At 48.5% G+C, this 14402-nt stretch overlaps 1 protein-coding gene across 3 annotated transcripts in view; it reads left to right on the top strand.

Moving 5' to 3' along the window:
- Window positions 1–14402, top strand: part of STAB1 (stabilin 1) — a 308949-nt gene that overhangs the window by 144284 nt on the left and 150263 nt on the right. For all 3 annotated transcript variants that reach the window (XM_068251889.1, XM_068251888.1, XM_068251891.1), the window contains 4 exons: window positions 3510–3603; window positions 4949–5104; window positions 8364–8459; window positions 9923–10018. In XM_068251889.1, the coding sequence (XP_068107990.1) occupies window positions 3510–3603; window positions 4949–5104; window positions 8364–8459; window positions 9923–10018 (442 nt within the window). The remainder of the gene's footprint in view (window positions 1–3509; window positions 3604–4948; window positions 5105–8363; window positions 8460–9922; window positions 10019–14402) is intronic.

Here is a 14402-nt window from a genome sequence, read left to right as displayed (position 1 = left end):
GGCACCGGCCTACCCCTATGTGTTTGTGGGGGACGAGGCCTTCGCCCTGTCCGACCATGTAATGCGTCCGTACCCAGACAGGGGACTTGATGCCAGCCAGCTACACTTCAATGCTCGGTTGAGCCGTGCAAGGAGAATGGTGGAGTGCACATTTGGGATCCTGGTGTCAAAGTGGAGGGTGTTCCACACGCCCATGCTGCTGAAACCGGGCAACGCAGTTGTCGTGGTGAAGGCAGCATGCATCCTCCACAACTTTGTGCGGCAGGAGGAAAGAGAGACTCCGGAACCCCCGAATGTGCTTCCACTAATGCCCCTGCGGAGGTATGCAACCAGGCCAAGGGTAGTGTCACTGCGGAACAGGGACCAACTGAGACTTTATTTTACCACACCACCAGGACGAGGGTGAATGTTTGGTTTTTAATATGTTTTGTTGAAATGTGTTTATTTTGGAGTTTCAAGTTTTTAAGTGATTTTAAATGTCTTAATTTTTTACAATAAATTGATGTTTAATAATTGGTCATTGTGTATGTTTTATGTGCACAGGTGGGGTACATCGCAGGTGGGTGGGAGACATCACAGGTGGGTGGGATACATCAAAGGTGGGTGGGATACAGCACAGGTGGGGTACATTACAGGTGGGTGGGATACAGCACAGGTGGGGTACAGGTGGGTGGGATACATCACAGGTGGGTGGGAGACATCACAGGTGGGTGGGATACATCACAGGTGGGTGGGATACATCACAGGTGGGGTACAGGTGGGTGGGATACATCACAGGTGGGGTACAGGTGGGTGGGATACATCACAGGTGGGTGGGATACATCACAGGTGGGTGGGATACATCACAGGTGGGTGGGATACATCACAGGTGGGGTACAGGTGGGTGGGATACAGCACAGGTGGGGTACAGGTGGGTGGGATACATCACAGGTGGGTGGGATACAGCACAGGTGGGGTACAGGTGGGTGGGATACATCACAGGTGGGGTACAGGTGGGTGGGATACATCACAGGTGGGGTACAGGTGGGTGGGATACATCACAGGTGGGTGGGAGACATCACAGGTGGGTGGGATACATCACAGGTGGGGTACAGGTGGGTGGGATACATCACAGGTGGGTGGGAGACATCACAGGTGGGTGGGATACATCACAGGTGGGTGGGATACATCACAGGTGGGGTACAGGTGGGTGGGATACATCACAGGTGGGGTACAGGTGGGTGGGAGACATCACAGGTGGGTGGGAGACATCACAGGTGGGTGGGAGACATCACAGGTGGGTGGGATACATCACAGGTGGGTGGGATACATCACAGGTGGGGTACAGGTGGGTGGGATACAGCACAGGTGGGGTACAGGTGGGTGGGATACATCACAGGTGGGTGGGAGACATCACAGGTGGGTGGGATACATCACAGGTGGGTGGGATACATCACAGGTGGGTGGGATACATCACAGGTGGGGTACAGGTGGGTGGGATACAGCACAGGTGGGGTACAGGTGGGTGGGATACATCACAGGTGGGTGGGATACAGCACAGGTGGGGTACAGGTGGGTGGGATACATCACAGGTGGGTGGGAGACATCACAGGTGGGTGGGATACATCACAGGTGGGGTACAGGTGGGTGGGGAACAGGTGGGTGGGCCACGGGTGGGTGGGCAACACCTGGGTGACACAAATCCATAGCAAAAGTGGAATACATCACAAGCTAAACCACAAGCCCCCCCAAAAACTTCTAGTCAACATACCCTCTGTGCCTTGCTGTCTCTTGCTCAAGTGCTCAAAGTCCTCCACATACAGCTTGGCAATTTTTTTCCACAGGCCTCTGCATTTTTTGATGTTGCTGTGGTCCGCATCCCCCTTGTCCCACAGGGCTGGTACCTGCTGCACCTGTAGGATGAGGTCTTCTGATGTGTAGGGCCTCACCCCCTCGTTATCAGACATATCGTCAGACATGTTGCTGCCAAACAGCTCCAGCATGAAGTCACTGCTGCTCCACTCTGTGAACGCTGGTGCCATGTGGTCCCCATCCAAAATGGCCACCATACCATAGAGTCTGCATAGGAAGTGTGGTATAACATCCGGTTTTTATAGCCAGTGTGTTGTGCGCTCTCCGGTTCTCATTGGTTTCCATTGGCCGGATGCAACATTCCGGCTCCGGTCCGGATACGTCAGCCGGACCAGCCGGACCAAAAAATAGCGCATGTTGGAACGGACGCCGGAGTCCGGATCCGGTCCGGCTCCGGTCCGGACGAAACGGACGCATGTGAACGGTCGCATAGACTTTCATTGCTATGCCGTGCGTCCGTTTCGTCCGGTCCGCATGCGGTCCGGCTCCGGCACGGCTCCGGCACGGCGATTCCGGATAGCAACCGCTAATGTGAACCGGGCCTTAAGGAGGCTTTGCTATTAAACGTTAAAGTCGGCGGGCAGACATTTTCCAAACGGCAGCAAAGCAGGGCTTAAAACGATAAAAATCGTTCAGGCAGGACAAAAAAAACCCCAAGTTTTAAAACGATAAATTTCGTTCAAAAGGTCTGCACTATTTTAACCTTTAAAACGATAAATATCGTTTTAAACAAATATCGGGCAGAAGGGGGCGCCATTATTTAACCGGCGCCATTTTTCACTGTACCCTCCCAGGGACCAGCCTGCCTGTAACTTGCGCACACAGGATGAAGGAAATAAGTACAAACAGAGCTGATGATTATTTCCTCACTGAGGGGGGTTATCAGGGGGGGATTCTGGGTAACAAAAATCCCCCCCTGAATATGCCAGTGGGCGGGACTCATGAGTATGACATCACAACAGCAACGGGATGCGACCAAAGCAGGCGAAGTGGACGCGGCAACTAGCCTAGTGAGAGCGGACAGTGCACATTCTTATAGGCTTGCATCGGACACGTTTTCCCACTCAGTCCAAGAAAATGTGCCAAATACGGACTCTCCGTGACGTTTTCTTTCTGTGCAACATGGATCCGTGTTTCTGCACAAGTGGGAGTGGGTCCTATTTTTAACATAGGATCTGCGTTCCAGCATTTCTGCAGAGCTTTAAAAATGTATCTAACAGATACTTTTTAATGGACTTCCGAGGCCAAAAGTAAAAAAAAGTTAAATACCTGCATCACTTTTGTAGGCGCGGAGGACGCCGTCCGCGCCCTCCGTGCCGTTCTGCAGGGTTCCCGTCGTTCGAAAGCCCCCTGGGCCGGCTCCCGACCTCCCTGTATAAACAGGAAGTCGCGTTAGACACTAGAGGGAGAAGCATTCACGCTGGAGCGCACGGAAGGTACGGTATGTATCTGCCGCTGCCCCGCTGCTGCACAGATCAAGGTATTGATGCTGGAGGTGAGGGGAGAGCCCGAGGTGAAGTAGGGGGGGGGGGGGGGGGTGAGACACTAACTCAACTGTGAATGTGTGTGGTTTCCTGCAAAGCATGCACTGTCGGTGGGCCTTGAGGACAGGGTTGGGGAGCTCCGGTGTAGAGTAATGTAGTGTTTGTGTTTTCCAGCTGCCAGTGTGAGAATGGTTATGAAGGAGATGGAACGGTTTGTCAGCTTATGGATGAATGCAAGAAGCCGGAGCGCGGGGGGTGCTCAGAGAACGTAAGTAACGACACTCTGGGAAATGGGGTAACCAGGTGGGAAAATACAAATCATGGTGCTCTCCAGCAAAAATTACTAGGTCCCCCCCCCCCAACTTTCATATCCGTTCCCCCCCATGGCCAGGAGGACCAATTGTTTGCGGTCATATAACAACTGTGATCCCTAAGAGCCCCTCCCATAAAAATGTGACCACTGTGACTGCCTCCGCCCATAACAAGTGTGACCACAACAACAGAGGCGTAGCTATGGTTGGGCAGAGGGGGACATATGCCCCCGAGCACAGCACTGTGAGGGCGCTCAGCATGGCTGTTGCACCCCCATGTGTAGGTGGCTCGCCGGCTGCCCAAAGTGCCCCTGTTTCTATCCCTCCTTCTTCAGAGGAGTGCAGAAGCATTAACAGCAGCAGAAAAAGTCTATCTAAAGGGGAGCTCATCTGGCTATCTGACTGGGGTAAGGAGGCACATATGGCTATCTAAATAACTTTTGACTCCACCCATGACCACATTCTGATGTGTGGCGACACCCATTTGTCCAGAGGATGGCACAAAAAAGGTCTTTGTCCCCTAGGCGCTGAAAACCCTAGCTACACCTCTGCACAACAACCCCTGCTTTGGAGGGCGGACCCTATAACAGAGGAAAGGAGGAGTTTGGTGGCCTCCACAGCCGTGTGGGCGTGCCTGACATTTCTTCCCCAATAGTTATACCTCTGAGGGAAATCATAATTGATGCTGAAAAAGGTCTCTGGTCACCAATCAGTGGCCTCAGCCTTGTGGTCACCAATCAGTGGCCTCAGCCTTGTGGGCACCAATCAGTGGTCTCAGCCTTGTGGTCACCAATCAGTGGCCTCAGCCTTGTGGTCACCAATCAGTTACTCTGCCTTTGTGTGTATACATTTTACTCTTGACGTCTTCTTTGTAATGTAAAATAGATAAATGAGAACTGTTACAGGAACCATGAAACCCCTCTGTAACGGAGTGGGAGGAGATGGGAAGATCAGCCTGCTAGAATTCCCTAGGATGCAAGATGGTCTGCAATTCACTTTTCTGTGGACTTATTTTAAAACACCAATTCTCTCTACTTCTTTTTGTTAGCTTTGAGTAGCTACTGTGAAACATGGTGGTGGCTCAGCAATGAATTGAGACTGCTTTGCAGCATCTGGCACAGGGGATCTTCAGCCTGCGCAGAGAATAATAACATCTCAAGACTGTCAGGACAGCCTAGCAAATTACTTTCAAAAGTTTTAGGTTTTGTCAGAGAGGATTGTGGGTCCCTAACAAGCTTTATTGCTCATGACAGAGCAAAGGTAGGAAAGTAGCTGATACTAACGCTAGCTTCTTCCTTTCAGGCCATTTGCACCAGTTCTCCTCCGGGCATCTCATGTCAGTGTAACCCGGGCTGGACTGGAGATGGGATAGAATGCATAGCGGTGGACAACTGTGCCTCGGAATCTAAAGGAGGCTGCCATGCGGACGCGGACTGCAGCTTCACCCAGCCTGGAGAGGTGAGTCATTTGCTGATACTCAGATGAGATATTAAGCTAACCTGAACCCAAAAAAACCCTTATGATATATTGAATTGTATCTGTAGTACGGATAGTGAATAGAACGTTAGTAGCAAAGAAATGAGTCTCATTTTTATTTTCAGTTTTATAGCTTTTTTATAACATTGCATAATTCTGTCATATTACAAACCACACTCTGTATTTTTAACTATAAAACAAAGCAGAACTAATGACCCTTTCAACTTTCCTGCGTTAAAACCTTATCTCAACCTGAGTACATTTGAAATCGGCGCCGGTAGACTTGGGCGCAGGATACAGCAGTATATGGCTGGTCCTGCTTCTGCACAAGTCCGGGCCAATTTAATTACTATTCCCCCTCCAGGCCGCCATGGATAGTGGGGGAATTAAATAATTCGGCTTCCAGCGATTACTGGAGGCCGAATTATTATGTTTTTAAGCAACCTCGGCTCTGTCTTCAGATGGAGCCGACGTTACTCACTGAGCGCTTCAATAGGAATGATTCCTATTGTGGTCTATGGAGGCGCCGGCTGCGCCCAAATCTAGCAGCGCTGAAAAGCACTGCTCCGCTCAACCTGTGGCTCAATGTGTCTTTGTTTAAGTGCTTCAGAAAACAGGACAGTCTTCCACCCAGTGGGTCAAAGAGGTCAGAGAAGCACTCCTTGCATAGAAGATAACTAAAGTTTTTTTTTTAAAGAAAATCTGTATTGGAAAAAACCTCCCCTGGGGGATACTCACAGGCCCGTTTTTAGCGCCGTGCGGCCCGTGCCGCCGCCCGGGGCGCTGTTGGGAGGGGGGCGCTGAAATGGAGGGGGGAGCCGGAGCCGCTGGGAGGGCAACCCGACCTCTCCCTCCCTGTCCCCGGGCCGCCCTCCGTGCTCCCCCCTCAGATGCAGAGCGCAGCAGCAGCCAGGGAGGAAGCGCTGTAAACAACATACCTCCCTTCGTTCCAAGCGCTGCTCTCTCGCCGCCGGTCTCTTCCTCTCTGCCGCCTACACGATGATGCACACACTAGTTCCGGCTAACAGGAACCAGCGTGTGTATCATCGTATAGGCAGAGAGGAAGAGACCGGCGGCGAGAGAGCAGCGCTTGGAACGAAGGGAGGTATGTTGTTTACAGCGCTTCCTCCCTGGCTGCTGCTGCGCTCTGCATCTGAGGGGGGAGCACGGAGGGCGGCCCGGGGACAGGGAGGGAGAGGTCGGGTTGCCCTCCCAGCGGCTCCGGCTCCCCCCTCCATTATGGGGGACAGCTTCCTATCTAACCTACCCTGGGGGGCACCTACCTAATGTAACCTACGCTGGGGGGCACCTACCTAATGTAACCTACGCTGGGGGGCACCTACCTAATGTAACCTATACTGGGGGGCAGCTACCTAATCTAACCTACGCTGGGGGGCACCTACCTATCTAACCTACACTGGGGGGCACCTACCTAATCTAACCTACACTGGGGGGCACCTACCTAATCTAACCTAAACTGGGGGGCACCTACTTAATCTAACCTACGCTGGGGGGCAGCTACCTAATCTAACCTATACTGGGGGGCAGCTACCTAATCTAACCTACACTGGGGGGCACCTACCTAATCTAACCTACACTGGGGGGCACCTACTTAATCTAACCTACGCTGGGGGGCAGCTACCTAATCTAACCTATACTGGGGGGCAGCTACCTAATCTAACGTATGCTGGGGGGCAGCTACCTAATCTAACCTATACTGGGGGGCAGCTACCTAATCTCACCTACGCTGGGGGGCACCTACCTATCTAACCTATACTGGTGAGAACCTACCTAATCTAACCTACACTGGGGGGCACCTACCTAATCTAACCTACACTGGGGGGCACCTACTTAATCTAACCTACACTGGGGGGCACCTACTTAATCTAACCTACGCTGGGGGGCAGCTACCTAATCTAACCTATACTGGGGAGCAGCTACCTAATCTAACCTATACTGGGGGGCACCTACCTAATCTAACCTATACTGGGGGGCAGCTACCCATCTAACCTATACTGGGGGGAACCTACCTATCTAACCTATGCTGGGGGCAACTATTCTGGCTACCTATATTAGAGGCACCCACCTAGCTAACCTGTACTGGGGCACCTACCTAACTAACTTATACCGGGGGCGCCTGCCTATCTAACCTATACTGGGGGCAACTATACTGGCCACCTATACTGGAGGCACCTACCTGGCTAACCTATAGCGGGGGCAACTATACTGGCTCACCTATGCCTGGCTACCTATACTGGGATACCTATTCTTGGCTACCTATACTGGGGGGACCTATACTAAGTGCAACTAGACCTGGCTAACCTATACTGCGGGCACTCATACCTTGCTCCGGGGGGGGGGGGCGCAATTTTTACACACTCGCCCTGGGTGCATTTTAGCCTAGAAACTGCACTGGATACTCACCTCGGGTGGGGGAAGCCTCCGGATCCTATTGAGGCTTCCCTCGTCCTCCTCGGTCCCACAACGGCGGCGGAAATCCTCCCGGAGCAGCGGCAATGTAAATATTTACCTCTCGGGCTCCAGCGCAGGAGCAGTATCCGCTCTTTTGACGGAGATAAAAGGCAAAAATAGACAACCTCCGTCGGGCCGCTCTACTGGGCAGGCGCAAGTCTATTGCGCCTGCGCAGTAGAGCGGACCTGAAAGAGATCTGCTATTTTCGCCTATCTCCGTCAGAAGAGCCGCAACAGCGCCCCCGCTGGAGTCAGCAAAGGTAAATATTGCACAGGCTGTCGGATTTGTCGCCTGTGCGTTCCGGGGGCTGCAGCGAGACCGCCGTGGGACACAGGAGGACGGGGGAAGCCTCGATAGGTCCAGAGGCTTCCCCCTACTGAGGTGAGTACCCCCCAGGGGAACTTTTTTCAGTACAGGTTTTCTTTAACTATTGCTGTAGTGGAAACAGTATAAGACTCTTTTCTTTGTTACTAATGTTCTTTTTCTTAGCATACAATTCATTATTTCATTCGTTTATTTTAGGTTTGCTTTAACTGACACTGTTTGCATATTTTTCACTCAATGGGGACTCCATTAGGGACACCTGTACATGCTCCCTCAGTCCCAGTATCTTGCCTAAGGCTGCATTTCATCTTAATCCTTTTCTGGTGATAATTAGATTTTTATGATACCCCCTCGTACAGACACTGAGCACTTTATTAGGCATAGAACCATGTCATCCTCGCTTTTAGTTTCTTTAGTATGGTGACTTTTCCCTCGGTTTTTCAGCATGACTGCACCTGTAAGTCGGGCTACGCCGGGGATGGCTACACCTGCGATCCGGTGAACGTCTGCTTAGAAAATAATGGCGACTGTGATGAAAAGGTTGGTAAAGTCACTTGAAGAGAAAAAAAACAGAGTGAAAATAAACCTATGGGATAAATTATTCATTGTATGCGTAGTAGAGGAACCCTATGTTCGAACTTTCCTGGATTTTCATATTCTTAGTTTTGTTTCTAAGGGTTTAAAGGGAACCTGAACTGAGTAAAATTATATAACCACTTAACAACCGCCTAACGCCTATAGGTGTCGGCAGGTCGCAAGTGGTTTCCCATGGAAATGGCCGCTCGTTCAAGCGGCCTTTCCATGCCAGTTCACGGAGGGTGTCTCCGTGAACAGACTGCGAGCCGCCGATCACTGCTTACAGTCTAATTGTAAACACGCGGGGAAGAAATCCCCGCTGTTTACATCATACGGCGCTGCTGCGCAGCAGCACTGTAAAGGAGATCGGCGATCCCCGGCCTCTAATTGGCCGGGGATCGCCGGCATATGATAGGCTGAAGCCCTCCAGGGAAAGGAGCGAGGGAGGGAAAGCCAGGTAGGGTGGAAAATGCTGCGGAGGGGGGCTTTGAGGAGCCCCCCCCCCCGCTACCCACAAACAGCCAGCGGCGATTAGACCCCCCCAGCAGGACATCCCCCTAGTGGGGAAAAAAGGGGAAAGTCTGATTGCCCTGTGTGCCTTCTGATCTGTGCTGTGGGCTGGAGAGCCCACGCAGCACCGATCAGCCAGAATTCCCCTGGTCCTTAAGTGGAACACATGACGTAGCTGCAAATGAATATTAAATACTTTCCTCGCCGTCAGTTCCTCTCAGAACCTCACCATTTTCTTCTTACAGTGATCCCTTCCAGTTCTGACGAGGTTTTGTCAGAACTGAAATATACCAGTTGCTGTCAGTTATACATCAGCTGCTGTCAGTTACAAGTGAATGTGCAAGGTAATGTCCATGTTTCCCTATGGCTCAAGTGGCTGATATTACAGTTTAACAATGTGCATACCAGGAAGCTGTTATGGGATAATGGCCATTTTCAAAATGGAGGACGGAGAATTCAATTAATCACAGTGGACAAACAAGACACAGGAGAGGAGAAAGGGGTTGGTGAGGGGACTACACAGGAGGTAAGTATGATTTGTGTATGTTTATTTTAATTTTCAGTTCAGGTTCTCTTTAAAATCTCGGTTTGGAGTTTGAACTGTAAGTTGGAACACAGGCGCCAATACAAGTATAAAATGTTTGAAGCTGTTTAAAAAGGGGGGTAGTGGTGAACTTCCCTCCCAATTCAGTAGACACTATTCTGTTGACTTTTGTCAACAATAAGCTTTGAGTACTCCACAGTGCAACGTGTTTCGCAGGGTCAGTCCTGCTTCCTCAGGCAATTATTGGAACAATTAAGATAGCTCTGGGAGAAAGCAAAGCTCCTTCACAGAGGCACTTGGCTTTCTTCCAGACCTATCTTCGGTTTGTCGTCTGTGCAGGAAGTAGTATCTTATGAATCTCTGCTTTTCTCAGGCCACCTGTACAGCCGTATCTGGAGGGGTGAGGACGTGTACGTGCCATGAAGGCTTTGCAGGGGACGGTCTGACATGCTATGGTGACGTCATGATGGTAGGTATAGTTTCCGATCTCTGAAAGCTATACAGTAAAGATTCTGCACATTATTACGAGTCATCTGTGAGCTGTGGTTTTCTCAGTCTATCACTGCTGATGGAGGAGGGGGGGGGGGGGTTACTTCTGCTGAAGCTGCAGATAGATATTTAGTACTGTTCAGTCACACAACCAGCTCTGGACACTCCAGCCAGTGAGCCATATATTTAGCAATGGTCCAAAATTAAAATTGTACATTTATTCTTAAGCTTAGAATCAAAGATGGTGAATTAGGTGCTGATCATTCCGTCTGGCATGCAGGTTTAAAGTGCACCCGAGGTGACATGATGAGATAAAAATGTTTATGTACAGTACAAAACATAATAATAACCAGGCTGTTTTACTTGTTTTATTTTGCTGTCTGAAAGAGTTAATTTCTAGGCATGGAAGTGACAGCTTCTGTCTTGTCTGTAGCTTGTCAGGAATATAGTAACATCACTGATAAGCAGACTACAGCCATAAAAGCTTTCCTGGCAGAATAAAACTTCTGAGGACAGGGGGAGATAAAACACATGAACTATTGACCTTTTTCTAAAGGTCCGTACACACGCCGGACTTTAGGCAACGACGGGTCCGTCGTTGCCTCCCGCTGGGTGGGCGTGCCAGCGACAGTCCTGCGTGTGTACGCTCTGTCGTCAGACTGATACGGCTGTTTCTGAACGATCCGCCCGGCGGATCGCTCAGAAACAGCCGTATCAGTCTGACGACAGAGCGTACACACGCCGGACTGTCGCTGGCACGCCCACCCAGCGGGAGGCAACGACGGACCCGTCGTTGCCTAAAGTCCGGCGTGTGTACGGACCTTAACTCTGGGACACTTAATAGGTTGCCCCTGATTAGAGACAGTAAAACATTCAACCTACTTTGTAAACGTTTTAATATAAACGAAAACCATGAGATACTTAAAAAAGTCATTTTTAGGAGTAGGAGGATAAATATAATTGTTTATCTTATCAGTTTGTTTTCACCTCCTGTTCACTTTAATAAAAATTGAACGCAGCTCAGAATTGTGTCCTGATTGAAGTTGCACAGAATTTGCACTAAATTTTCACCCAAGCTGGGATTTTTAGCATCTGGCTAAAGAGAATCTGTACTGTAAAATCCTTACAATAAAAAGCATAATTACCATTCTATTCATTATGTTCTCCTGTGCCCCTCTGTGCTGTTTCTGCCTCTCCCTGCTGCAATCCTGGCTTGTAATTGCCATTTTTATCCAGTGTTTACAAACAAAACACACAGCAAGTGATACGCTGAGAGGATCTCAGTGTGTGAGTCATACAGAGTGTGCAGGGGTCCTGGAGAGGGTGTGTATAGCTTCTATCTTATCACAAGCAGCACAGCACATTCCAGCCTGACTGCCTCAGCCAGACAGAGCCGACAGAGGAGAGAAGATTAGATCATATAACAGAGATAACACAGCCACTGTGCAACTAGGAAAGGCTGCAGTAAGACAGAGCACATTAGAACAGCTATAGGAACTTATAGGATAGAAGAAATAAGGCTCAAAATGTTGTTACAGAGTCTCTTTAAAGTGAAAATAAACTGCTGAGATAAACAATTGTATTTATCCTCCTGCTCCTAAAACCTGTTTCCATAGCAATCCCACGTTCCGTGAGCGGTGAAAGGGAGCAGCTTTTTTCCCACACTTGATCACAGTGCCTGTGATGAATGAGAGCCTGCGTCAGCGAGACGCCAGCATTCATTTATAAAGTGTAAGTGTATCAGATTACACTTACTATTTCCTGTGTACTGTTTACAGGACTCTTTTAAGTGTAGCACCATCTTGTGGCCAAAAAGTAAAAAAGCACCCTCATACACTATTACACAGTATATAGAAAAATATACATTTTTATTCATTTTTAACCCCTTACACCCCTACCCCATACTGTAGTTACCAAAATAAAATGTAAAAAAAAAAAGGCATCATTAAAAAAAATACATAAATAGTTACCTTAGGGACTTTTTAATATGTATGTCATAAGGGTATATTTGGGGCCCATTCACACTTGAAATTTCCAAATGGCTACCGTTTTGCGTGGGTGATTTTACTGCGATTAGCAAGTTAAAATCACTGTACACTCCTGCGATTCCCAACAATTGTGTTCAGCGCTTTTATAAGCACTGTACCACGATTGCTCCAGAATCGCGGCAAAATGCTGCATGTAACGCATTTGCGATTGCCACCAATTGCAAAACGCCCGTGATTTGTGGCAACTGTCATAGGTTATAATTGCGCTAAAAGCCATAGTGTTAATGGGCTCTTACTATTACTTTTGTAAATAAAGGCTTGTAATTATTGATATAGTATTAAAAAAAAACTATATGGAAATAATACACCTTTATTTCCAAATAAAATATTATCGCCATACATTGAACTAGGGACACAATTTAAATGTTGTAATAACTGGGAGAAATGTGCAAATAAAATAAAATGTAGGTTTAATCTATCGCAGCATATTTTATTTTAAAATTAGAATGGCTGAAAACTGAGAAATTATATTTTTTACATTTTTTTTTCTTATTCCCTTTAAAAAACATATAAAATAAAATAATCCTTAGCAATAAGTACCACCCAAAGAAAGCCTAATTTGTGGCAAATAAAACAATATATAGATTATTTTGGTGTGATAAATAGCAATAAAGTTATTGGTGAATAAATGAGAAGTGTGATGTGAAAATTGCTCTGGTTTTTAAGGGGGGAAAAAACACCTGTAGTTGGGAAGGGGTTAAAGACATCTGGTTACTTGCGATGAATGTTCGTTTTTCACGACTGTTATGACGGATCTCATTGCAGACAATCATTAAGATCTCAACTAAAGTCAATGAACCTTAGTGAAAATCTGTGCAATTGTTTAAATGATTGCTCACATCCTGCTGTTCGTTTTTTCGTTCCGCAATTGTGAAACACAGATCGGGGAACAATTGTTCATTGGCACAGATTCCCCAATCTGTCTTTCCCTGGGTACCTAGCTTAGGGTTAAGAAGCAAGAGCTGTAACGGACACTATCTCTTCAGTCAGAGCTGTAACGGACACTATCTCTTCAGTCAGAGCTGTAACAGACACTATCTCTTCAGTCAGAGCTGTAACGAACACCATCTCTTCAGCCAGAGCTGTAACGGACACTACCTCTTCAGTCAGAGCTGTAACGGACACTCTCTCTTCAGTCAGAGCTGTAACGGACACTCTCACTTCAGTCAGAGCTGTAACGAGCACTCTCTCTTTAGTCAGAGCTGTAACGGACACTCTCACTTCAGTCAGAGTTGTAACGGACACTCTCACTTCAGTCAGAGCTGTAACGGACACTCTCACTTCAGTCAGAGCTGTAACGGACACTCTCACTTCAGTCAGAGCTGTAACGGACACTCTCACTTCAGTCAGAGCTGTAACGGACACTCTCTCTTCAGTCAGAGCTGTAACGGACACTCTCACTTCAGTCAGAGCTGTAACAGACACTCTCACTTCAGTCAGAGCTGTAACGGACACTCTCTCTTCAGTCAGAGCTGTAACGGACACTCTCTCTTCAGTCAGAACTGTAACGGACACTATCTCTTCAGTCAGAGCTGTAACGGACACACACATCTCTTCAGTCAGAGCTGTAACGGACACTATCTCTTCAGTCAGAGCTGTAACGGACACTATCTCTTCAGTCAGAGCTGTAACGGACACTCTCTCTTCAGTCAGAGCTGTAACGGACACTCTCTCTTCAGTCAGAGCTGTAACAGACACTCTCTCTTCAGTCAGAGCTGTAACGGACACTCTCTCTTCAGTCAGAGCTGTAACGGACACTCTCTCTTCAGTCAGAGCTGTAACGGACACTCTCTCTTCAGTCAGAGCTGTAACGGACACTATCTCTTCAGTCAGAGCTGTAACGGACACTCTCTCTTCAGTCAGAGCTGTAACGGACACTCTCTCTTCAGTCAGAGCTGTAACGGACACTCTCTCTTCAGTCAGAGCTGTAACGGACACTCTCTCTTCAGTCAGAGCTGTAACGGACACTCTCTCTTCAGTCAGAGCTGTAACGGACACTATCTCTTCAGTCAGAGCTGTAACGGACACTATCTCTTCAGTCAGAGCTGTAACGGACACTCTCTCTTCAGTCAGAGCTGTAACGGACACTCTCTCTTCAGTCAGAGCTGTAACGGACACTCTCTCTTCAGTCAGAGCTGTAACGGACACATCTCTTCAGTCAGACTTGGGTCATTAACTCTCACTGATAATTACCTACAAGTCCTAAAACTCTTGCCTGGTAGAGGAATGTTCCGACCATCCCTATTGGTGGTAGAGAGAGGGAAGGACCCATTTGATTGGCCATATGCGGGGGTGTTGAGTGCTGAAGTAACATGA

Source organism: Hyperolius riggenbachi, chromosome 9, assembly GCF_040937935.1.
Source record: "Hyperolius riggenbachi isolate aHypRig1 chromosome 9, aHypRig1.pri, whole genome shotgun sequence".
Classification (NCBI taxonomy): Eukaryota; Metazoa; Chordata; class Amphibia; order Anura; family Hyperoliidae; genus Hyperolius; species Hyperolius riggenbachi.
The sequence above is the reverse complement of the archived record's forward strand: the minus strand, read 5'-3'. Positions and strand labels throughout refer to the sequence as shown.